This window comes from Stegodyphus dumicola, chromosome 4 (genome assembly GCF_044657685.1).
Source record: "Stegodyphus dumicola isolate Sdum_Otavi_A_Nest chromosome 4, ASM4465768v1".
Lineage (NCBI taxonomy): Eukaryota > Metazoa > Arthropoda > Arachnida > Araneae > Eresidae > Stegodyphus > Stegodyphus dumicola.
In genome coordinates this window covers 163,349,771-163,376,860 of record NC_140771.1, presented here as the reverse complement: position 1 = coordinate 163,376,860, position 27,090 = coordinate 163,349,771, and the positions used below count along the sequence as shown (strand labels likewise).

The 27,090-nt window shown below is 35.0% G+C and overlaps 1 protein-coding gene and 1 long non-coding RNA gene across 2 annotated transcripts in view; one reads left to right on the top strand and one right to left on the bottom strand.

Moving 5' to 3' along the window:
* The window catches only part of LOC118188671 (carbonic anhydrase 2-like), a 217,222-nt gene that overhangs the window by 141,019 nt on the left and 49,113 nt on the right, over positions 1 to 27,090 (top strand). The window contains exons 2-3 of the mRNA XM_085815726.1: positions 326 to 397; positions 24,000 to 24,167. Of these exons, the coding sequence (XP_085671852.1) occupies positions 326 to 397; positions 24,000 to 24,167 (240 nt within the window). The remainder of the gene's footprint in view (positions 1 to 325; positions 398 to 23,999; positions 24,168 to 27,090) is intronic.
* LOC146997745 (uncharacterized) overlaps positions 1 to 27,090 on the bottom strand; it is a 207,223-nt gene that overhangs the window by 162,368 nt on the left and 17,765 nt on the right. The window lies entirely within an intron of this gene.

The following is a 27,090-nucleotide window of genomic DNA, read 5'->3' as shown; positions in this document are numbered from 1 at the left end:
AAGCAAAGCTGTACGATTAAAATCAAAATTCTTTTTGAGACGTGTTTTAATTTTATCCAAAGAAGAAGATTTAGTTCTATGAGTTGGCTATAACAGACATTATTTTTATTGTAGAAGAAAGACGAAATACTTGCACGATTTATTTTATTTATTTATTTATTTCGTATTTTTTAATGGCAGAGAATTTTTCTTTCAAATCTGAGGTTTCCAGATTGCAAGTTAAATAGCAATTATGCTTTTTTGAAGTATGATTTATTTTATGCACTGAAAGATTATTTGTGTTTAACTTCCTAACAGTTAGCTTTTCTTTTTTTTCTCTTTGCAGAATTCCAGATTCATGAAGTCGGGAAAAGAGATGCTAAACACCACTCGTTATGGAATTACGAAGACAAAACCGGTCAGTTATATTTTTATTATCTTGTTTAAATTAAAATGCAGCTCGAGTTTATCCAAAGTTCTTTTTTTTTTTTTTTTTTTTTTTTTTTTTTTCTTTTTTTCTTATTAGTTTGGGTAAATGGGTTTATCGGAACTAACGGGGGCAAAGCCACTTCAGATTACACCTTTTTCTCCAGATTACGCGCAGCTTACGTTACGTTACTTTATCATGCATATGCCATTTATGTGATACAGCAAGATTTGTCATGAAGCGAAACATATGATCTTTAGTTTTTATTAAACATGGCCTGCTAATGACGAATCACAAAGCTCGACAACGCTTAAGAGTTTTAGTTCGTCTTCCTAATAATAAAGATAGCTGCTCAACTCAAGCAATTTAAAAGCAATTAAAAAAACATTTTATTTTACTTTTCTTAACTTTACTTTATACTGCATGCAGTTTTTTTTCCTTTATTTTTATGAATACTTTCTGCACGATACAATTAAATTAAGATATTTCTAATAACATGTAATATTACGTATCTCGACAGAGAATGTCCTCATCTTATTCATAAAAAGTAGAAGTGGCTTATTTTCGCATACAATAGTTTTTGACAATAATGTTATATTTCAATATATTTTGAAGAAACGTCAGGATTTCAATATTAATCATATTCAGAAGGCAAACAGGCTGCATAAAAAATAAAGACGGAAGGTATTTGAACCGTCTAAATGAGAGTGAAGAAGCCAGGAATGAAAAATGTTAACAAAGACGATCAAAAGAAAAACCAGCAAAGACTCAGAAAAGGAGCAAGACTACCACATAAACTAAAACGCACTATACAAAAACGAAATTCCGAGGATAATTTAGAGCGTGAATCATGTTTTGAATCAAATTTATCACAAATATCACAAGCCAGAGGACTTCAACAAATTTTAACCAGTAGTTTTCTAAAAATCTAAAGTGTGCCTAGAGAATTTTAGAAAACTGGCTGAGAAGTGTTTGACAAATGTAGGTAAAGTTTGCCATAATTCGCTAGGAACAGTGAAACTTCTGTGCAAACATTGTGATTCCTTAAATTTTGTCGAGGAGAAAACAGGATCAAGCCACTATTAAATAACACGATGTTTTCAAAACGGACCTGTTAAACATTTACTTGTAGGTGAATATCCAGAGTATTTAAGGCAAAGTTTAAATTTCTAATACAACTTAAGCAAGTTATATAAAATATATATACGACTCTCCTATTCTCATTCCCATGCAATTCATATCGCAAGGAGTTTCACACATTTTCACTTATTTGATTCGTTAGAGAATCGGGGGGGGGGGGGTTACTAGTGTAAATCAGCAAACGTATTTTCAGATTTTTGTGTGCTTCTGTTTTTAATGCAATTTCAATACTTTACCGTAAATTCTTAATCAGTTTTCCAATAAAATTACAATCTGTACTTATTTTATTCAAATTTGGTAGGAAAATAACGCAGAATCTACATCACGGATGAGCAAAAGCCGTTCGCTAGGCAAACGTAACCCTTTAAATTGCTTAATCCGACCCGTTAGGAAACACTATGCAATGAAATTTTCATCTCTTCCATACCCAGTTTTGTACGCAAACTACCAAAATCAATAACACTACTGTTAACCCAGTAGTGTAAATATTGTTACAGTGTACGTACGCATATAGACGCATGACTATACTAGCCTGACCTAATTGAGAATACCAGATATATTAGAAAGCATGTGATTCTGCTGAGAAGTAGAGTTCTATCATTCCTAGCAACTTTAATTTAAAAATTAAATAACTAAGTAAACATAGTGTTGACTGATCAGAGAAGGTAACTTAGAGAAAGATCGTTTCACCCGTAAATCCATAAAATTTTATTTAAAAATGAAACCACATGCAGGGCAGTTATGACCCAGTGTTTACCGTGAGGAGCTTATTTAAAGTAAGAAATATGAAAATAAATGCATAAAATGATATTTTAAATTGTAATTTTCTTTAAATTTTTTGCAGGGTAGAGGTGTTTCCCTCCCTCGTTTTGGCAAGCAGTACGAGCACATCAAAAGAACGTCACGCAAGTTATATGGCACCTTAAGTCTTTTCCGAATGATGCGCTAAAAAATTCTTTTTGGCCCTCGGTTAAAAATATTATCCCTTCTTGTTCTACACTCTCAGAACGAAAGCTATGAAATTAGCTGTTAAATTCCTATAAAAGCTAAGAAATAAAATAAAATAAGTAGTATCAAAAATAAATAAATAAATAAAATCTGAAAGCTTACATTGCGCCCAAAGGGACTTTTTTTTATAAAGTTTTGTGTGTTACCTTTATTTATTAAATATCATGTTCTTCGCACTTAAGCCATAAAATTCAGTTCAACAGTAATATCTCAAACTATTTAAAAGAGCATATCTTTAGAATTTCCGATACACACTAGTGCGCTGGAGATAAAAAAAATTTTTTTTTTCGTATAGTGTTGCCATTGCTGGCTTTAAAGTCATTGAGTTTCTTAATCAAAAACTCATAAATGTTTCACAAAATATGAAATAGATAATAAAACAAAATATTGGGTTCGCAACTAAGTAATTGCGGATTTCACTCATAGATGGCTTCAGTTGAAATTTTAGGCTTGCAGACGAAGTACAAATGTGAAACACATTTTGTTACTTGATAGTTGGCAATTTAGCTGTCAATCAGTAAAAAACGTTTTTTGATCGGTTGCGTAGTTTTCGTTTGGCATTCGTTGAAAAATGGAAAATCAAAAGGAACATTTTCGTCATATTTTGCTTTTTTATTTCCGCAAAGGGAAAAACATATCGCAAGCTCATAAAATGTTATGTGCTGTTTATGGTGACGAAGCCTTAAAAGAACGGCAGTGTCAAAAGTGGTTTGCCAAATTTCGTTCTGGTGATTTTTCACTCAAAGATGAAAAACGCTCTGGTCGTTCAGTTGAAGTTGATGACGACCTAATCAAAGCAATAATCGATTCGGATCGTCACAGTACAACACGTGAGATTGCAGAGAAGCTTCATGTATCACATACATGCATTGAAAATCACTTAAAACAACTTGGCTATGTTCAAAAACTCGATACATGGGTTCCTCACGAACTGAAAGAAACGCATTTAACGCAATGCATTAACAGCTACGATTTGCTAAAGAAACGTAATGAAAATGATCCATTTTTAAAACGACTGATAACTGGCGATGAAAAATGGGTTGTTTACAACAATATCAAGAGGAAAAGATCGTGGAGCAGGCCAGGTGAACCAACTCAAACAACATCAAAAGCTGATATTCATGAAAAGAAGGTTTTGTTATCAGTTTGGTGGGATGACAAAGGAATTGTCTACTTTGAACTCTTACCACCCAACCGAACGATCAATTCTGATGTCTACATTGAACAACTAACGAAATTAAACAATGCAGTTGAAGAAAAGCGGCCAGAATTGACAAATCGAAAAGGTGTTGTATTCCATCATGACAATGCAAGGCCACACACATCTTTGGTCACTCGGTAAAAATTATTGGAGCTTGGTTGGGATGTTTTGCCACATCCACCATATAGTCCTGACCTTGCACCATCTGATTACTTTTTGTTTCGATCTTTACAAAACTCCTTGAATGGTAAAAATTTCAATAATGATGATGATGTCAAATCGTACCTGATTCAGTTTTTTGCTAATAAAACCCAGAAGTTTTATGAACGTGGGATTATGATGCTGCCTGAAAGATGGCAAAAGGTCATTGATCAAAATGGGCAATACATTACAGAATAAAGTTATTTTGTTCCATGAAAAAATTGTCTTTGATTTTCTAAAAAAAATCCTCAATTACTTAGTTGCCAACCCAATAGAAATTCTAAATTTGGGCTTCCAGATGCCCATATTCGGGTGGAGACGTACGTTATTCAAAATTTGATGGCTCTAGGTACCGTTGTTTTATCACAATGCGAGAAGCATACATACATTTATGCAGATTCTTCATTATTTAATTTCTTGAAATATAATAGAGGGCTTTAATATTTTCTGGCAACAATTTAAAAAGTGATTCGCCTTTATAGTGAATCAACGCAAAATACCAGAATGAAGTTAATAGCCTTTCTGGGTAAATTGTCCCTTTGGGCTAGTAATAAAAATAGTGAATAATATTTTTAGTTAGTGAACGCAAACTTTCTGTCAAGATTAGACACCAAAAATGTCAAAAATATCCCATATTATTTAAATGACTTTTCTTTACATAATACTATCTTTTCAGATATTCCAGAAACAAACTGTAAATATATGAAACTCATTAATTAGTTATTTTATTTTGCATTTAATCTGACTGTTTCACTGCGACTGTTTATTGATAAACTTCTTATGGTTTTACGTCTTGATTGATTTTTATGTATACAATGGCTTGCTTTTGTTTTCGGACATTATTTGTATTTTCAGTTTTATTTGCAAATACCAGTAACTAAGTATTAATAAAATGCCTTTATTTTTTCCCATATAATATTTATCGATGTATACTGATGTATATTATTCCCTATAAAAACAAAGTTCCCCATTCCAGAGGCAACGAAACTTCCCAAAGCCATTAAGTCTCCATCATATTGCTTAACAATAAGACAATGGATTTTTCGTATGCGAGCCTTCATTCGGGTTACACTCCATATTAAATTTTGGTTCGTCTGCAAACAGAATCTTACTCCAGTATGAGAAATATTTGCCTTACTGTAGATTTTGTGAATGTCAGGCTTATTTTTCTAGTTTCCTTGTTGGCGAAAAATTTCCTTCGTGCCCATTGTATCCGTTTGCTCTAATGGCTCTTCAAAGAGTTTCGGGTGATTAAAGCTGTTCTTCTAAATCCCTTTAAGTTTTATAGCACCAGTTTTTGGTTTTATTTGATTTTTTATTCGATAAATCTCCAATTCCTTTTCGTTATCTCGGAATGAGTTGCAGATTTCAGTACACTTCGAACAGTTCAACGCAGTTTCTGTAATATTAATGGCATCAAAAATGGTTAAACGTTACAACACTAAGGGTACTATAACGTTCTATTATGGTAATCTAACCAGCTATTACGATTTAGATTTTTACTGTGAATTCTTCTTTCCGTTTTCCCACCAGAATGCAGCTTACCAGTGGCCTACCGATAAAGTCGCTGAACACTGGTGGTTCGGATCCCGCCAACGGGCTAGCTGCATGGACGTTTTTCTCATTTTTTGCTTTATCCAGTTGGGGAAGTAGATAGCAACTACCGCACTCGAGGATAGGTACTGAGCTGGTATAAAGGCATCCGTAAATTTTTGTTGGGTGAATGAGGCAGTGAGAATTTTATATTCGAAGTATTTAAAGCCGCCCTGATAAAAGCATTTTCTGCAGTGAAAGACAGAGCTAAACTGCTAGCTGAATTCCGAAGAACTAAATTCATATAGCGGAAAATTTAAGTTGTTAACTTATTGTATGGGTAAAAGGTCCGATACAGAGGTCATACAAATTATACTGCTTAGGTTTTTACCCCAAATTCAAGACTATTTTTACTTCCTTGTACGAAGTAAAAAGGAAGTATTGTAATCGCAAAAAGTTTCAAGAAGCATATTTCAACGAAAATATCCATTTTGACCGCTATCGAATGCAATTTAACGATGTTTTTGCGTGATATCTGTACGTAAGGACAGAATAAAATACTCTTTTCCTTCAAAAAAATTATAAAACTGCTTTAAAATTAATTCTGAAGAGAATTTTTCGTGGTGTCTGTACGAACGTATGTACGTACGTACGTTGAAATTTTGTATATAGGACTGCTATAACATGTAGATGTGCACCTCGTATTTTGGTTGCAATCGGCCGCACCAAACGTATATAAATATATTTATATATATATATATCCACTTTGTTACCCAGCTCAGTGATCTCAGTTTCTTTACTCTTATGTGTTTGTAAATTGTACATTTTTTTCTTTAAAAATGATTGAATTATATTGTTTTTATCTTCTGGTTAAGGATTTTATGCCTTTAGTAAATCTGTGTGCAATATTTTTATTATTAAATTATCAGCAATTTTAAAGTTGTTTAATTGCCGCTAAGCCTGTTTTAATGGCGGCTATTGATGTTTACATTTGAAACAGGAGACTAGTGGATTTGTTGCCAATCTCGAGAAACTTAGCTTCGCAAAAACAAAGATAACGCATTCATTTATTATTGCCAATTAAATCATGCTTAATTCTTTCTGGAATTTTTTCGAGGAAATATACGTTTGAGATTTACTTCGTAATTTTTAATATAGATATTTTGAGTTTTTATGTATTTTTGCCTTCTCGCGAAGAAGAACTGAATTAATTAAATGAGAAATACTCAATCGTCTGTGAAAACTGTTTCATTTTTGTTTTATTTGCTTAATTTCTTTTATACATAGTTCTAGCTTTATTATAGTATTTGAATAGAACATGTGGTAACGATTAGATAATTCTTTAAATGATATACATTTTGTGCATTCTGAGTTATAATATGAATGAAATATAATACTGTTAAGTAAACCTAGCGCCAGAGTGTCGCTATAATAAACAAAGTGAATTTTAAAGAATGGATTTATTCTATTCTGGTTTATGCGCTGTCGGCGCAGTAGGTTTAATTCAATCTAATAAGTTTAAATAAAATGCAAGGAAAAATGCGTATAATTTAATATTCTTTACAAGGAAGTCATGTGGTGTACACATCAGATTTTTTAATTGAGAAACCCGAGCGCGTTCGAGAATGTATCTGAGCTCGCCGTGAAGTTTGAAAGTATGAGGGTAGCAGAAATTACGCGTACGTCAGAATATGGCGAGAGGTCAAATGATTATTTTCGTAGATCTGTAGCGGAAGGAAGGCCAAGAGCAGACAGCGGTAAACATTTTGAAAATAAAAAAGAAATTTTCGACCGGGAATGGCGATCGCCAAGATAAATCACAAAAGAGAAAACAGAGGGAAGATAGTAAGAATTTAAACTAGTAAGAATTTAAACTAGTAAGAGATACTGAAATACAAAAAGTATTGCATGTAAGATTACAGTACAAAGATAAGAGTTTTTCAAATAATGGCACTTTGCTGCTAACAACAATTTGCATACCTGCTTGTGCATTCAAGCGATTTCGGAATTTTGTTTTGATCGATAAAACAGCACTAAATCTTGAATCGCGTATGTCGTTGCAAATGGTTGCAATTCTTGCCTCCTCATTTAATTTCAGGAACATATTCATGGCCGAACACCAATATTGTTCCAGAGCATTGCTTTAAACAGCATTTCAAGAACATGATTTGTGCCCAATTCTTAAAGATCTTCCTTCTGTTAGTCATCATGTTAGCTTCATGTTAGCATCATGTTAGCTTCATGTTAGCTTCATCATAGCATCATGTTTCATGTCAGCTTCTGTTAGCATTTTTAAGTAGATAATAGAAGCATATTTCCATTGCAGTTATATCTGAATTTTAATCTAAAATTGTATTTCACATACATAGACATTCCACAAATTTATATTTAAAGCAGAAAACGTTGCAAAATAGTGGACATTCAGAAATAAGTGACAAGAGCAGCCAGTTGTTTGGTATGTGTGATTCATTAATAGATATATAAAATCGGATCCAAAAGTAATTGCCCTACTTTTTTTTGCCATAAATGTACATTACCTGCCTTTTAATAGTAATTTAGCTATATAACAAACACCAATTATCATTAAGTTATCAAATAGAAATTATAAAATAGAAATAAACCCCTCTTTGGATCTCTTTTCCATATATATTTTTCCCTTTCTGTCTAGCTGCTTCCGCTCGATACTGACTTCCTTTGGCGTAATAAAATGTCGCTTATATCCTTAAAGGAGCCACATGTTAGCCACAAGACTTTCTCCGACCCTTTCGGTTCCTCATTATCCATTTGGGCTGTACTTCCATTCTTCATTTAAAGCCTCGTAAGGTTGAGTTTTATATCGGAATGAAAATTAATTTATTTTCTCCAATAAAATAATCTTCGAAATATTTAAAAGGGGAAAATATATATAAGCTTTAAATGATGAGAAAACTCTTTAAAAAGCCACTAAAAACTAATTAAGGACGGATTTAAATGATTTAAATTTAGGAATTAATGATTCACCGAGATGAAATAAAAAAATTCGAATGTTATTTTTGAAAAAGATTGCATTTAAATTTCGTATGGAATATAACAGGTATGTCATTTTAGAAAAAGTCCGATTTTATGTTAAAATACCTAATTTAGAACTAAATATAAATCTAACATAAAGACCAAGTCGCGTTTTCTAAATGAAAAAACGCAACTTAAATTATGTCAATCAACCCAGTGGAACAGCAGATATAAATATCCCCCCTTTTTTACTTCCTTGTACGAAATAAATGAATTACTGTAATCACGAAAAATTCCGGGTACGTATTTCAACGAAAGTATCCATTTTGACGGCTATTAAATATAATTTAATGATGGTTTTGCTTTGCGTAACATCTGTACGTAAGACCAGAATAAAGGACTCTTTTTTTTCCTCAAACGAATTATAAAACTGATTTAAAATTGATTCAGAAGAGATTTTTTTCGTGACCGTCTGTACGTACGTATGTATGCATGTGTCTCACATAACTCAAAAACGAGTAGTCTCAGAACAATGAAATTTTGTATAAAGGAATGCTATAACGTGTAGTTGTGCACCTCCCGTTTTGGTTACAATTGGCCATACCGAAAGTATGTAAATATATATTTATATGTAAGATAAAAAAATGCAAATCAAAATTATAATTTAAAATAAAAGATAAATAAGAAAGCAATAAAGATATCTTTCGAATATCAAGTGATTTTGTGATCCTTCAAAAGTTGCCTGCATCTTCTGCTATGTAATGGATATTTTCAGTGATCTTTTAATCGTCAATCCACTCGAGACTGCAAAATAATGTCTTCTCTAGTCAAGCATTCATCTTTCATCAATTTACTGCATTTTACTTACTAAATCTAATCATCACAAATAGTTTTAAGCCAAGGATTGCAAAATATGATTATGATACTTAAATAAATATTCCAAGAACTGTGAACTTTCACGGTTATTTCTTTAAAAAATTAGGACTTTTTCTTACAGTATGTTTACAGAAAAATGAGCTTGCAGACTTTAAAAATTTCAGTATCATTTTTAGTTTGCATTTCTTGTTAAAAATGATGTCTACAAGATTTGTGATTCTTCAAAAGTCCCGACTGCCAAAATATGACATATACATATATATATATATATATATATATATATATAATGCTGTATTTTTAGAAGCTATATACAAAATTTCAATTTTGAGGCTACTCGTTTTTTAGTTATGCGAGATACGTGCGTACCTATGTACAGACGCCACAAAAAACACTTTTTCAAAATTCATTTAAAATCATTTTTATTATTTTTTGGGGGAAAAGAGTTCTTTATCCTGTCCTTACGTACAGATGTCACACAAAAACATCGTTAAATTGCATTCGATAGCTGTCAAAATGGATATTTTCGTTGGAATATGATAGCCGAAATTTTTTGTGATTACAACAATACTTCCTTTTATTTTCGTACCAGGAAGTAAAAAATTAGGCTTAGCCGCACTTAAACAAGTTTTAAATTGTTGATAATTCAACCAATATTGCATGCAGATTAACTAAAGGCATAAAAATCTTAAACGGAAGATAAGAACAACAGAATTCAATCATTTTTAAAGCAAAAAATGCACAATTTACCAACGTATAAGAACTGAGCTCACGGGGCCGAGTAACAGCACTTTCAACGTTCTGAGTCTACTGGTTTTTGAATTATACGAGATACTTACATACATACGTAGGTACGTAGAGGCGAGAAAAATTTCTCTTCTGAATCCGTTTTAAATCAGTTTTATAAAATTCGTTTGGTGAAAGGAGTCCTTTATTCTGTCTTACGTAAAAATGTCACGCAAAAACATTGTTAAATTGCATTCAATAGTCGTCAAAATATATATTTTCTTTTAAATATGATACCCGGAATTTGTTGCAATTACAATACTTCCTTTACTTCGTACAAGGAAGTGAGAAAGGTCACAAAGAAATCCATACATGGGTCCGAATTCATAACTTTTGCTTTGCGTTCAAAAAAAGAGTAACAATTATTTTCTTTTTAGCCCAAAGGGACATTAAACACAAAGGGCTATCTATTATTCTCAAAACGGCATTTTGCCTCGTTTCACTTGCTGCGTTGATTCTCTTTTCAAATTGTTGCTAACAAATATTATCTCCATGTATTATATTTAAAGAAACTAAATTATGAAGAATCTGTGTGAGTGCATGAATGTCTCACATTGTAAAAAACCAGCGGTACCTAGAGCCATCCAATTTTTAATAACGTAGACCTCCATCTGAACATGGGTAATTGGAAGCCCAAATTTGGAATTTGTTTTATTACCAGTTTCATAGTTTGTAAAGCATTTATGAGTTTTTGATCAAGAACCTCAATGATTTCAAAGCCAGCAATGGCAACACTGTACAACATAAAAAAAATAAAAAATTAAATTAAAAAAAAATAATAATTTGTTTTACTCTAGTGCGCGAGATTCTCTATCGGAATTTTTAAAGATATGCTGTTTTTAAATAGTTTGTGATATTGTTCTTGAATTGAATGTTATGGGGTTTTAGTGCGAAGAACGTGATATTTAATAAATAAACGTAACACACAAAACGTTAAAAAAAAATACTTCCTTATGGGTGTAATAGAAAATCTGAAAGCTTTCAGCTTTATTTCAGTTGAAAGCTTTATTTTTATAGTATTTTTAAAAAATTATTTTAATATTCTTAAAAGGCATGCACAACTTTCGCCTTGCAAAATATTGTAGTCTGTTCTTCGAAGTTAATTATAATCAAATTCTTTACGCTTTACTTATGCCACCTTGCTTAAATTAACCTTTCTTTTTTCGGGGGGTGGGGTAAACTTTTTTTTTCTACAAGTTGTGACTAACTGTATTTTAACTAGCAGTGAACTCGATTGCGAAAGTGTAAAAATTAGGAAGGCAGTGGTCCAGACCTTAGTTCTAAACTTTGCTTTTATTTTGTCGCATAAATGCATAGAATATGATCTGGACATTGCGTTAAGGTTATACAGCAGACATTCGAAATTACCAGATTACGGTAGATATTTGAAATTAACAAATTAAGCTAAAGAGTCTAATTCCTTATATTTTTAGAAGAATATGAGAGTGAAGAGAAATTACAGTTGACGAAGTTATAGATAAAATTCTCTCCTCACCAGCAGAAGAGATTGGCTTTGAAAGAGAATCAGATAGCAAGTGAATTAACAGGTGTTTAAATTCAACGTCAAAAAAAAATTATTTTAGGAGGGACTGCGGAAGAAAGGAAAAATCTGGCTTAAATATAAGGAACGGTTTATAAAAAATCAAAAATTAGATTTCAATGTGTTCAAAATAGAATTAAGCAGGTGAAAAACCTGTAGCTTTTTTTATTTTGAAAGAAACGGAGAAAGTTTTAAAGGAAATGGCTCGTATTCACTTTAATCACGGGAAAAAAATGAAACCTCTTATGAAACCAGTCGTTTTACTTTTCATGTTTTCATTAATTATTTTATATTTTGTTGAATGAATCGATCAATTTAGAGACTCCCCAAATTTTTAAATTCTGAAAATTTGAATGTCGTCAAATAGCACGGTACCGCCAAATCTCTAATTTCTTTTAAATTTTTAACTGCTTAATTATAGAACATTAGCATCTATATTTTTTATTGTGATTGATGAGTAGATTTACATATATATTTAGAAAAATATAGAGTTCAAGATAGAAAGATCTTCTTTGTCAGTGGATATCTTTCTATGTGCCGCTACAGCGACAACCTGTCTGTCGGTACACAATCGACGTTGCAGCTCAAAAATTATTTTCGATCCTATGTTGCTGTCGATTCCACGATGTCGTTCCAGGGCAGATACCTTAAAAATCAATAACTTAATCGTATTCTGCCCCCCCGATTATGCGTTTTTTCTCTAATTATAAACCTTGTCCATGTATGCCAGTATTAACGGCAAGCCACTATCGGTTTTACGAAGTGCCGATGTTAATCCTGCGAGGATCCTACGCAGTGTCAATCGACAAATATTCAATAATCTCCCCATTAATTCATCATAATTTCTTTTTTTACCGGCATATGACCCATATTAGTTACGGACTCCGATAGCTAATGGCTGTCCTGTGCCAGTTCCATTTCACTCTTTGTCGACGCCAATCAAGTTTCGATCTCACGCAATGTCGATTTTGTGCCTTTTCGATTCTGAGCAGCGTTGATCCTATAAATCCTATGAACGTAAACTATTCTTTAACTGCAGTATATTGGTATCATATTTTACATGTTCTCCGAAAGTAATACCTGTTACCAGAAGATTCTAGTCTTTTTCAACTGTAATCACAGTTTCATTGTCATTTTTACTATCCATGGTTTTGCCTGATTCTAGCTTCGAAATCTTTTATTGATGACTAGTTTTTAATGGATGTTTCTTTAACTTGATTTCCAGCCATTTCTGTTACACGGACTTTTCTAGAGAGAAAACTACCAGTCTTGTTTCATTATTTCAAACACGCTATTTAGAATCCGAAGCTGCATGAAAGGTGTGGATCGCCGTAACGGATGAATAAATAACCAATAGCTAAAGAATATAGTAAATCTAAACATAAAAAACAGTTCCGGATTTTTGTATAGCATCCTACCTGCTGATGATCCTGGCACCGGATTCTTGCAATATTATCATATTTTGTAATTAAGAGACATGAATTTCGCTTCTACAACTCTGTGATATCAAGGAGACAATTTTGGGGAAGGAGAATATAAATACTTTTTTACAGTCAAATAATCATGAGTTCTGGAATTATATCTAGAAAACACGAACCTACGTTCCTCAAACCTCATTCAATTAATGAAAGCAATCGATATTTAAAAGAATTTTTCTCTTTTTATTCTAACGTTTCAAATTTAGGAAAATACAGTCGGATCAAATCATAAACAGAATTTAAAATGGATCACTTTGGAAAATAAGAAAAAAAAAGAGTAACTTCTTTAGGATAATTGTAGAAAGAAAATTATTTGACAATAAAGAAAATAAAAACGCAAACAAGCGAAATGGATCGAATGATTGCTAAACAGTTGCTCAGTTGTGTAGGATACTCAGGAAAGAGGATAAGTAAAATCTTTTAAAATGTTAATACTCTCTAAATATATGATTGTTTTGTTACTTTGTGCAAAGAAATATTAATAAAAAAATATTGTATTGATTGCTTCAAGTAAGAAGTACTATTAAGCTTCAAGGAATTGTGGATGCGGATTGTGAAACATCAGACTGAGATGAATTTTAAAATATCAGCCAATCGTTAATAGAAAAGTGCCAACTTTTCGTAGTCATTTGTTGCCAAATAAATCTTGTTCTGAAATGGCTTCGAAGAAATCTGTTCGCTTTAGTTTGTAATGTTGCGCGCTTCCAACCTGCACGCAACAATAGTGGTGACTGCTAAGAACTGGAAAGTAGACAAAGTCTTCAGAAGGGTTTAAATCCCTTTTTATTCAACTTTAGAAATTACAAATGCGTGCTCTTGACGCTCACAAACTACGCCGACCCGGCGATAAAATAAAAAATAAGAAACTAAGAAAGGAATAGTAACAAGTGACTAACTACGAGGCTCTCTAAGCGTAACTAACCTCACCGCGTTATAAGATACCGCTGATAATTCAGCAAACTTCTGAATATTACGTTGAAAGATTAACAATCTGCCGAGGCAAGCACACAGGCCGAAACGCATGGTTCTTCAATTTCTAACTAGCCACCTTCACGCTCGTGAAGCAAGAAAGCACACTTTCGAACTCGTTTCCCTTCTATTTAACTCAGATTACTTCCGCTGACAATTTGAATCCTTGCGCGTTCTACTAAAATTTACATACTCTGACACTAGCAATTCCAGGGGAAAGTAAGGCTTGACAAGAAAGATAGTTTAAACTTAAAATAAATGTTAGTTAAAATAAATATAAACCATACATTTGCCGCTGCCAGAATTTGGTAAACTTGGAAGCAGGTCCTAGAAACGACCTGTTGAAAAGTTTCCACAATTCTGAACTAAATTTTAAGAGCCTCGTTTACATAAAAAAAAAATCTGTTATCTCACAAAATGTAGAATAAATTTCTGTAGATACTTATTTAATTCTCTCTTCTTACAGCAACCTTTCCTGGACTTCAGCAATCAATCTGTTCTCTTCCTTCCAGCATCTGGAAGGAATAAGTATCAGTATCTTTCTAAATACATTATAATTTACACTTTCTTGACAATGAATAAGTTCTTGTTTTTGAACGATTTATTTTCCTTAGTTACTGCTTAATTCACATTCATTCAAGTATTCAAACATGAATTTAACTTTACCCTGGCTCTCCACCATGTGTGGTGTCAAACGGGAATATTCGTATTTTAGTATTGCAACACTTCCCCTAACCACAATGATTTGTTACAATTCAACGACCAAATAGACACACCTTACTCGAAATTCTACAACTCGATGAGCTACTTTAACATTCTTAAAATTGAAGTGTAGGTGGAGAACCCTACAAAACACATTCATTCTAAATTTCCCCTCATTCATCTTTAGACATGCAGGCTTTCGCTCTAAAGCATGATTTTATCTACAGTTTAATACTTAAATTTGAATTCATTGCTTTTGAGCATTTACTTTTAGCATCTAAATATTTATGCTTCTACACTAAATTCTACTTTTACATAACTTTCAAGTATTTACGTATATTTACAAAATTCTAATACATATGATTTTTACGATTTACCATAAAATGAATAAGAGAAAAATAAATTTTTACTTTACTCATTCTTCGCCAACCTGGCGGCACTGAAACTAAAGTTCTTATTAATACAAGAATACGAAGTTATTTTTATCTTCGGCCAAATTTTGGCTTTAATATAACAGAATTAGTCTTTCGACCAACAGAAACTGCTTGTTCTTAGATTTTATACTTAAAGAAAATAATACTTTTTGCCTTAGCTAAATAAAGTAAAACAAAACTAAGTCTCAACCGAGACACATTGACTTCCGTCAAAACATAGAACTTCTTATTTACGCATAACATTTCGGAACAAAAGAAAAAAAATTTTATAGAAGATTTTTAACTTATCTTTGAGTTTTCGATGATTGGAACTCCGACATCCTCTTCTGGCAGAACTGCTCCCACGTTATAGGTTTCATCGACGTCAGTCGTCTCCTTAAGGTCCTTCGAGTGTCGTCCACGTTGCTTTTTCTTTTTCGCCCTCTGCATGCTGGCCTCTTGGAGTGGTAGTCGTCGGGTTGCTGTCTGTTCCGTTTTGCCCCTGGACGGCTGGTCTTGGAGTCCTCCGGTCTGGAATCATGCTTGAATTTCTTCTGTTGGTTGTGGTCTTTTCGTTCCTCCTGCTGTCTTTTCGTTCTCGGGAACGGCGGCCTCGTTTGCACCTGACTCTCTGGCCCTGGAAGCGTTCTCCTCGATGTAGAATTTCTACTGCGATACGTTATAAGTGGTGTTTTCCTCTTTACCAAAGTTTCTTTAAGCGGCGGCTTTGCTTTCTTGTATTTCTTAAATGCTGGAGTCTGACCGTTTTAATTTCTTCTTTTCGGTACCGTCGCATGACTTGTAGAAGGGCTATGTTTCTCTTCAGTTCTCTGCTTCTTGGGTGGTGGAACGGGTGACGTTACTTCTGGACCTTCTACTTCTTTTACGCTTGAGTCCTGCAAGAAACTTTTAAGGATTTCAAAATCATTTTGATTATAATATTTTTTCACCTGGTCGGGACTTGCTTTACAGACCTCCACTCTCTCGTTCTCTCGTAAGGTACAATACGACTCCCTTGATTTCCTGAATTACATAGGGGCCTTCAAATTTTGGAGGTAACTTTGCAGTCTGGGGCACTTGTCTGGGGCACTTAATAAAGAAAATTTCCGCTTCAACACTTTATCCCCAACTTTAAAATCTGCTTCACGGCGTTTTCTATCATAATATAACTTTTGTCTATTTCTTGCCGTATCCGAGCTTTTAACCGCCTGCTCAATAAGTGTTTGCACATCTTTCTCTTTAAATTCTTGCTCTCTTTGTTGCACAAAGAATAACTTATCTAAAGGCGTAATTAACTTCCGTCTTAAAAATAATTCTGCTGGAGTTTTTCCCGTAGTATCGTGATTTGCCGTTCTTAAAGCATAAGCTAACTCATTTATGTAGCCATCCCAGCGCTTGTGATGTGTGCTAACATAACTTCGAATTATTTTTACAATGTTTTTATTAACTCTTTCTGCTATGTTTGCCTGTGGTCTATACGGAACCATTTTGATATGGCGTATTCCAAGTCCAGTGCATATGTTTTCAAATATTTGGCTAACGAATTGTTTACCGTTATCGCTAATGACTTTTATCGGTGCACCGTATTTTAAAATGTATCTGCGTAAGAATGCATCTGCGACTGTTTTGGCTGACGCGCATTTAAGTGGAACAATTTCTGTCCATTTTGAAAAATGATCTACAATTACTAAAAGAAAACGATTTTTATTTAACTCACTCTGGGGGAAAAGACCAAGAAGATCTATGCCTAAAATTTCATTCGGAAATGTAGCGCGAATGCTATTTAAGTACCCGGCCGGGCTGTAATTAATATCATTTATTAACTGACATTGATTGCAGGACCTGACATACGCAGTTACTATTTTGTATAATTGCGGGAAATATACCGCCTCGCGTACCCTTTTAAGTCTTTCTGACCCCTAAATGACCCGCTGTTTTCGCGTCGTGTAATTCCTTCAAAATGCTTAATCGAAGCGAGGCTGGGATGACTGGTTTTGTACTCGAGATTTTCATCTGTTGTTTTCGTATAAAATAATATATTATCTATTATTTCATAGTTTTCTACTCTATTTCTTATCGCATCGATATCTGTGTGCTCAAAGCTTTCGGGGTCTTTCAAATATGCATAGATACTTCCAAATTCAGGATCAGCTTTCAATTCAGCAATAATTGTATCTCTAGAATCTAAAATTTTTGAAGTCAACACAGCGCATTTAAGTTCATTGCCTTCATCGTCCAGTTTTATACGAGAAAGTGCGTCAGCTACATTGTTTTCCTTACCCGGTTTATATTTGATTATGAGATTATATTCTTGGAGTTTTAAAGCCCATCTTATTAACCTGGGCGTTAGGTTTTTCCCCGAGTAAAGTCTACGAACAGCCGCATGATCCGAAAAGACTGTTACTGGCGCTTTGCCGAAATAAACTCGAAATTTGTGTACAGCCATTAATACGGCTAATGTTTCTCTCTCTGTAGCTGTATAATTCCTTTGTGTATAATTAAACGTTTTACTAAAAAATGACAAAGGATGGCCATTTTTCATAAGAACCGCACCCACAGCATAGTCCGACGCATCTGCTGCAATTTCCAGGTTTTCGTCCCCCTCCGGGAATTTCAAAACAGGGGCACTGATGAGCGCTCCTTTTAACCTTTCAAAAGCGGTATTTGCTTCCGCTGTCCACGTGAATTTACTTTTCTTTCTTTTAATTACTAACAAGGGTTCAACAATATTAGCAAAATCTTTTATGAATGACCGATAATAAGAACATAACCAAGAAAAGAAGAAAGTTTCTTGGCGGTGTTGGGAGGTGGGAAATTCTTGATTGCTTTTATTTTTGAATCTTGAGTTTCTATACCCTTTTGCGAAATTTTATAACCCAGATATTTAAGTTCTTTAGTTGCGAACTTGCATTTTGAGGCGTTAATTGTAAGACCGGCCGCTTTTAATAATTTAAAAACTTCTTCTAGATCTTTAATATGTTGTTCCAACGTACTACTCGTTATAATTATATCATCTAGATAGAGTAAAGTCGATTTTCCTAGGACAGGTTTTAGAACAATGTCCGTAGCTCTCTGGAATGTTGACGGGGCCCCACACAACCCAAAGGTCATGCGTAAAAATGCATAAGTGCCCGATTTTGTTATAAACGCGGTTTTATGTATGTCTTTGGGTCTCATAGCTATTTGATAGTAGCCAGACGTTAAGTACAAAGTAGTCATGTATCTTGTAGATTTAATCTTTCTAATAATTTCCTCTATAACCAGCAAAGGGTAAACTGGGAATTTAGTAATACTATTAAGTTTTCTGTAATCGATAGCAAACCTCCAAGCCCTTTTATCGAAGGAGGAAATTCGTTCTTTTTCCTACATAGTACGACTGGACTCGCGTACTCCCTATTTATGGGCGTTATTATTTTGTTCTTTAACATTTCCTGAAAATGTTCTTCTATGATTTGCTCTTTTTGTTTATCATAGCGATAAGGTTTAGTCCTACAGGGTTTGTCGGCAGTTAACTGTATCTCATGCGTAACTATTTGACAACTACCAGGCCGTTCTGAAAACAAGTTTGAAAAAGTACTCACCACTTGCTGGATGGCTTCACTTTCATGGTCATTCAAATGGCTAAGGTCAACTTGCGGTTGTTCCACTGGTTCCACCACCCTCCGATCCATCTCCAGCACGATAGAACTTTCCTGAAAATTGAGTTTGGCCCTCGCGGCCCTTAAAATCTCCATACCTAAAATAAGTGGATTTTGCAAGTTTTTACTACAAAAATTAATACTTTAAGGCTTTCGTTCTGAACTTGTGTTTTTAAAGATAGTTTTCCAATACAATGACAAGTTTGTCCCTGCGCTGCTATGGTTTCTGTGTTTTTATTTTTAAATAATCGAAACCTATTAAAATTCTTCTTAAAAAAAATATCACTCATAAAATTACCTTCTGCTTCTGTATCGATGAGGGCTTCTACTGGTACATCGCCAACCAGGACTTGTACAATTGGTAACTGTGAGTTCTTTACGATGACCGTATTTAAGTATCTTTTTGAGGGTTTTTTCAAAACTTCCGGGGTCTGGACCCTCGCTTTCACAGGCTCCTCTATTCGTTTAAAGCTTTCCTTTCAACTTCTGCCTTCTGGGTACGCGGACGGTTGTTTTCAAATTTCCTTTTTGGGCCTTGACCTTCGAGCTTCGATGAGTTAGCTTGATAGCTCTTTTCCCCATAAGAGCGGTTTGCATTTCTGGTCTGCTCATTTGAAGATTGCCTTCGGATACTTTGAGAATACGATGCTCCTCTAGCTTTTTCCGCTATTCGGCGATTTTGAAACTTGACCGCCAATTCGAAGAGCTCCTGCAATGTGCTTGGGTTTCTAATTTCGAAGTAGTCTTGAACAGCAGGTAACAATCTTGGTAAGATTATTTCAATAATCTCCGCGTCGGGTTTCTTGCCATACAGCATATCCGTCAGCTTAATTTTTCGCAGAATAAAGTCCGTCAACTCTTCTATATTCCGTTGATAAAAACTATATAGGTGACAGGTGACAGCAGCACAGGGCACCCGGACGGCTTTCTATGACTACTCGGGTATTACCCTGGCCCTGCAACCATCTAGACTTCACAGTTGTAAGACGCTTAACAGATGTGTGCTCAATACATGCCACGTTACATCTACAGTATTATATGTGAACTGTCCATTACTGTGCTAATAGCCTTTAACGACACGTCGGCTCGTGGATAACTAAAAACAGTTACATTTCCATACTACGGATACACATACCATTTCTGTCTTAGCTACTTTAGTAAGCTTTGAAAATCGTTATGCCAATTGTGTTTATTGCATGTGCCCTATTCCGGCCTGCAGAGGTCTATGCCCATTTTTCTAGCTTGTCCATTATGCTTTTAAGCTTTTGCCGCGTGCCTCGATGTTTTACGAGAAGGCGTTTGAAAGGCAGAACATTGGTGGTTGGGAATTTGATGTGCCATTCTGCTGTTAAGGGGCACTCCGTGACATAATGGTCTAGTGAGCCCAAGTTGTCACAAACACACATATCAGTTGTTGCTAGACCCCTTTCTGCAAAGTACGTCGGAAAGGGGCCTTGGCCTATTATATATCGCGTGAGGTAGGGCGCTGAGATGAGCCGGTCCACCTCTACCTTGGGCAGGAACTCATATGCTCTGCGGCCTTGCGGGATTTGGTCCCATTCATTCTGCCAGTTTCCAATGGCGGACTCCTCTATTTGCCTCTTTAGGCATGACCGGGTGGCAGGGGCACCTGAATCTGCTCCGTTTCCTCATTTTGGGCAGCCTCCTTGGCAAGAGCGTCTGCTGCTTCATTTCCCTGGATTCCGGCGTGCGCCTTCACCCAGGAAATTTGGATTCTCATTGACTTTTCTTGTAGACGGAGGACTTCTTGTAGGTGCGAGATTAGTGCGGAGCGCTGGAGAGGGTTGTTGATAGCATAAATGCTTGACAGGCTGTCAGTAAATATCGTAGCTCGACTCTGCCGTGTGTCAATTGCCCATTTCACTGCCTTTGTGAGGGCAACTACTTCCGCTTGGAACACTGAGTTCTGTGCGCCCAGACGGCCCTTCCATTCCTTTGCTATGTTTCCATTTATATAGGCTATATAGGCACTGCCTACAGCGTTATCAATTTTTGACCCGTCTATATAAAGCACGGCTCCTGGTCCGTCTAAGCGCGGGGTTAACGCTGATGAGTGGAAAGTCCTTATGCCCAGTCCATATTCCGACGGATGTGTGCTTAGTTTGGACCTGCGTGTTTCGTACACTTCTGGCAGATAGCATGTATCCCCATATGTGCATAGCTGTGTTCGGCTTCTAGCCTTGCTCGATCTTTCACTATGGGGAAGGCCTTTAATAAATATTTTTTGAAATTTTCAAATGTACTCGTATATGTCTGGCCTCCGAATTCCCCTAATAAAAATTTGCCTATATTCTTCCACCATAGCGCGGCCTGTCCTCTTAGTGCAGATGTGGCGATGGCAACTTTTTGTCTTTCAGGCACAGGGTAGAGCTGGAAGTGATTTTCTAGGCCTTCTAGAAATATCGCCACCGAATTTTTTCCGTTGAAATTGACGTTTGGCTTTATTGACGCTCTCATCGTCTGGACCAGGTATCCAAATCCTTCCAATTGGCTTGCCATTTCTTGTTGTTGTCCCGCAGCTTCCATCCAATTTTCGACCATTTCAGTTCGACAAGTGTTCAGGCGCCAATGTAAAGTTGCGCGCTTCCAACCTGCACGCAACAAAGTGGTGACTGCTGAGAACTGGAAATAGACCAAAGTCTTGAGAAGGGTTTAAATCCCTTTTTATTCAACTTTAGAAATTACAAATGCGTGCTCTTGACGCTCACAAACTACGCCGACCCGGCGGTAAAATAAAAATAAGAAACTGAAAAGAGATAATAACAAGTGACTAACTGCGAGGCTCTCTAAACGTAACTAACCTCACCGCGTTCTAAAATACCGCTGATAGTTCAGCAAACTTCTGAATATTACGTTGAAAAATTAACAAACTGCCGAGGCAAGCACACAGGCCGAAACGCGTGGTTCTTCGATTTTTAACTAGCACCTCCACGCTCGTGAAGCAAGAAAGCACACTTTCGAACTCGTTTCCTTTCTATTTAACTCAGAATACTTCCGCTGATAATTTGAATCCTTGCGCGTTCTACTAAAATTTACATACTCTGGCATTGGCAATTCCAGGGGAAAGTAAGGCTTGACAGGAAAGATAGTTTAAACTTAAAATAAATGTTAGTTAAAATAAATATAAACCCTACAAGTTAAATCCCCACTATTTGTGCCAGGTGAAATGGACGTGCACGGGAAAACATTTTAATATGGTATTACCTATACACAGTATAATTGTCTTAGCAAAGTGAGTATGCTTTACCAAATAAAACATTGCATTATGCCTTATGGCTAGATTAAATTGGGTTAATTGATTAAAGCAAAGTACAGGAAGATCTGTCTGACGGACGAAAGACTTTCTAAAGGAAATTGTCTCGTATTCACGTTACACAAATGTTCACGTTACGGAAATGTACGGAAAATCTCCTGCCAACTCATTCGCAGGTTTGATTTTCATTGAACTGCCAGCTGTCAGTGATCTTATCCACTTGGCTCATAAGATTGCTGACAGGGAAACATTGCGGAAGTTATACAATCTAATTATGTAATAAAGCAAAATAGAATGAAATGGTTTTGTCTTTAATTGCTCATTTGAATATGGAAAGGCACGCGAGGAAGAACTTCAGGGAGTTTCCTTGTGGATAGCTTTCTGAGGAAAACTAATTCGTGTTTACGATGGAGTAAATGATGAAAATAATCCATGCAGCAAATCAACTTTTCAAGTTGAATTACTACAGTTCAACAGTTTTATGTACTCGGCCACTGGTGGTTAATTCGATTAATAGATTAGGGTGAAGCACAAGAGGGATGTCTGCCTAAAAGAAGAGTTGTCTTCGGAGAGGGACTTTTTATCGAAGATCTGCACAGGGTTCGAACTACCAGTATTCAACGGTCTTACTTTCTCGACACTATGGAACCACCACACAAGAAAATATTCAAATAGTGTCACGAAGTGGTACACAATCATCTAATAGCAATGAATAAGCAGAAATACACCATGGAAGACAATGGGATTTTTGAACCACTGTAACCATTAAAGGCAGATGATAAAAAATTTAAGATTTTAGCTCTGATAATAAAAGCAGTATTATGTACCTAACTTTGAACATTATCTCCTAAGGAATAGTCACCTTGAAAAGCGATGCCATATTCCAGCACCCTTGCCCTTGCTTGAATGCAGCCTCGAAGTTATTTTGTATAAGCGAGTCTATAATCTTTTTTAGATTTGAGGTGGATCTTGGCAAACTATATTGTGTGAAAATGGTCTTCAAATGTATCTTACAGTCGGGGAAAGTAGGACGTCTGCATTAGTTAAATATGACGAGAAGAGCAGCTTTGGAAACAAAACATTCACGAGCGAGAAAGGTTTAGAGACAGGGTGTATTGTCCTTGTGGAAAATCCAGTATGCACGCTACATGTTCCAAGACCTTACGTTTGACCCATACTAATTGAATAACAGCGTCTCTAATTTCGTTGATCGCCTTTGATGCAAAAGTTTCAAATTCGCTTCACACTTTTGAGGGTGATGCTCTTGGAAGGTCTTTCAAATCGCTCATTGTTTTCAAGTGATGTTTTTCAGCCTTTGATGCGTCTCATTGTCGAAACGTGTTCCGTGCCTCTCGGGCTGTTTGCTCACTAAAGGTGGCTCAGTTTAACGTAGAATTCACGTTGTTAAAGGTGGCTCGTTGTTCCACCTTTCTAATCATGGTGATTAGAAACTATGCCATGTGTGTTAGCAGACTGACACACATACGTGATTATAATAACAACGCCACATTAATTCCTAATGTTAACACAGCTTTGGTTTTTGGCACACAGTCTTATCAAGAATGAGAGTCAGTATGGACCCTATCAGTACTTTATACTACTATTTCTTGGCACGCTACAGAGCTAGTCTGAGAACTTTTAATATATTAGTGCACATTTGCGCTCAAGTGTTATCAACTGTACGTCATCTAATATGTATGATTACCACAGTCATTGCCTTGACATAAGTATAATTATTTTGACGAACTTCCATCATCCTTGAGGATTTTGTTCTTTTTGGTGAATCTTAAAATGTCGCTATAACTTATAATTTGTCTTTTGTCTGAATAAATATATTATTGCTTTTCAGGTCCGAACAATTGGCCTATGATGTTTAAAAAGTGTGGAAGTGATAGGCAATCTCCCATCGATATAGAACCAGACGATTTAGATGTCAACCAAAATTTAGGCAAGTTCGATTTCGAGAACTATGAGAACGAGCTTGAAGATGCAAAGATCGAAAATAATGGACACACAAGTAAATAATTCTCTCTTTTTTATTATTGTTTTACTTAATGTGTATTGTGCTTTTTATTTGTTCTGAGTAATTTCAATATAGCAGAAAATTCTATTTGTCTTAAAACATGTTTTAATGGTGGCATGAGACCACCAATGATATTTTGAGCTCACGTGACACTGCCTAAATTTTCTGCAAAACAATTTCCTCATTTTCTGCGAACAATACTCATAAACTCTTAGGTGCATCTATGAAATTGCTATTGCCAAATGAATGATTTTATTTTTTCCACAAAACACAATCAATATTTTCTGCAAAATAAAACGTTTATCAATTACGACAAACTTCCTTTTATAAATGTACTTTGTTTTAAAAAAGTTTTCATTCTCAGGCAACTAAATTTTCAAAGCAAAATTTTAAATATTTCTATTATTTGACGCCTACTTTTGCATCTCAAAATATATGAACTAGCATCTTTTGTATTTGAACTATTAACACTTTAATCTTCGAACTAGGTGTATTATTTTCGCTAAACATAAAAAAAAAAAAAAAAAAGAAACTGTCTTGGGAAAATTGGTGGATGAGAAGAGTACAAATAATCTAGAAGCATCCAAGGGTTGCCACAGCATGGAATTTGGGAACTTTTGCTTATTTTGTCAAACTTAATTCATTTTTTATTGCATAACAAACTGAACGACTTAAGAGCAACAAATGCTGTTCTCAGTAATTCAGATCTTTCTGTTATTTATTTAATAATCTAATTAACCGATGTAAACTGTAACATACTTATTTTGCAATGTGTAGTGCATCTACAAAGTTTTAGGCCTACTCTTACAAGAAAGTTGAGCAAAGCAAAATTCTAACTTCTTAGGCTTCAATAAACAGTTTGGCGGATGAAATGTTATAACGTTCACACAGGAGAATTTTTAATATCATAAACTGAATGTTAAAAACGCGTATTGTTGGACTTATCGGAGTTGAATGTAGCTGTTTCCAAATTGCCTATGAGCGATAAAAGTTAGTTTCAATTTAACGTCGGCGGCACTTTTTCAGTGAACTGTTGTTATTCGGACTTTTCGTTAACTGGACTGCGATCTTGCTTCTGGACATTTGTGATTTACTTTTCTTTGGATTATTCATTTTCGGAAGGGAATATGTAGAATCTGCTTTATACAGGTAAGTGATTATTGTTTTGGATGCATTTTTGATTTTGGTTATGACTGGATTTTAGACAGGAATATTTTTATTTTTGTTGAATTTTGATTGGCTTTTGCAAATAGGCTTAAATTAGTTTAAATATAGCATTTAGAAATTTTTTCTTGAATTTACTCTGTTAAAGGAAAGTAAGGACAGTAATGAGCAGCTTTCGCTTGAAGAGGAATTAGATTTCCCTTTTCTGACTAAATTCATAGATTTCTTATTTTCTACGACACCTGAACTCCTTCTTAAGCTTTAGAGTTTAAGCTTGAATACGATCAATTTACATCCTATATCTCTTAGTGACACTTTCATTAGTATTGAAGGAATGAATTGAAAAACTCTAGTAAAATACTTTAAGCGTCCTCATAGCCCTAACTCAATGGTTAATAATTCTATTGATATTGGAAGTACGTTTACTGCACTTGAAGACACTACGACTGCTGAACAAAATGAATCTATACATATCACCAAAGTTATGGGCAAAACAATGTCCAAAGCAAATAAAAAGGAATAAAGGATCAAAAACATATAAGGTTTATAAAAATTTTGGAGAGGACAACGAAGGAAATTTAACCATACCTAACTCGACAGCTGAACAAATTTTGATAATCATGTAAAGAGCGGGACGCAGATTGAGACTCCTCAGATAATAAGGATTAAGCCTCGGGAAATGTCTGCCCCCCTTCCGTCCAGCGAAAATCCACTTATTTCAGTCGTTGACTGCAAATATTCTCGGAAGGTTTTTATGGAAATTTTAGAAAAAGGAAATTATAAAGTTTCGTGATTTTTAGTAGCATCAAAGGTACGAAAACTCATTATAAAAATTATCGCTAGGTCTTTTAATTACAACAGAAACATATGAAGGTTGTAAAAGACCCTTTTATTTGACTCAAAGTTATAAGAAGGTACGACTGGCGCTTACAGAACAGCCAGCATTTATAGCTGAAATCAAAAGTAACGGATTTAACTAAATAAAATGTAAGTTAGTCCTACGGCTACAAAGAGAATCGCACAAGTTGACTCTGACCCGATGTCGGCGTTTCAAGACTAATGGCGAGAATAACGCAACGCCGCAGATATACTGCTGTCAAGAGAATCGATTAGCAAACGCTGCCTTCAGCAGGCGGAACACGCTCTGATTCTACTGTCTAAAACCTTCTTTTAAATACAATCTCCTTTCTCCGTCATTTGAATAGACTCTAGTCATTTGAAACTAGAAATTTGCATTCTGGCAGGAAAACGGAAAGCGAGAAAGACAGCAAAACAAATTTACGTAAAATTAACTAGTTAAAAAAACTAAACGAATCTTTATAAAATATTACTGAATTTAGTTCAAGTTAAGTGATAAAGGGTTCTTTGTTCTCAAGGTAGAGCAACTTATGTGACGACATAGAAGGGAGGTGGAAAAGTTTCTAATTACTGTTCCTTAAAATGAAGAACCTAGTAATATCTGTCATCTTAAGTAACTCATGATCGTAAATATTAAAATCAAGAGATACGCCGACATCCTGCAATTATTGTTCTTGATTTCCTGTATGAGATGTTTAATGCGATTTTAATGCTATATCGGTCTCCTGGAAGTTACGAAGGTAGGAGATAGTGGCTCCTGCATATCCCGGATAGTAATCCATGGGATTTCTTTTAATGGGATCTAATAGAGTTTATGCGGCTAAGGAGAGTAAGATCTTATAAAGGGACTGCTAGGATTTATGATCTTTTTCTTGTCCATTTCATCTTTATAAAA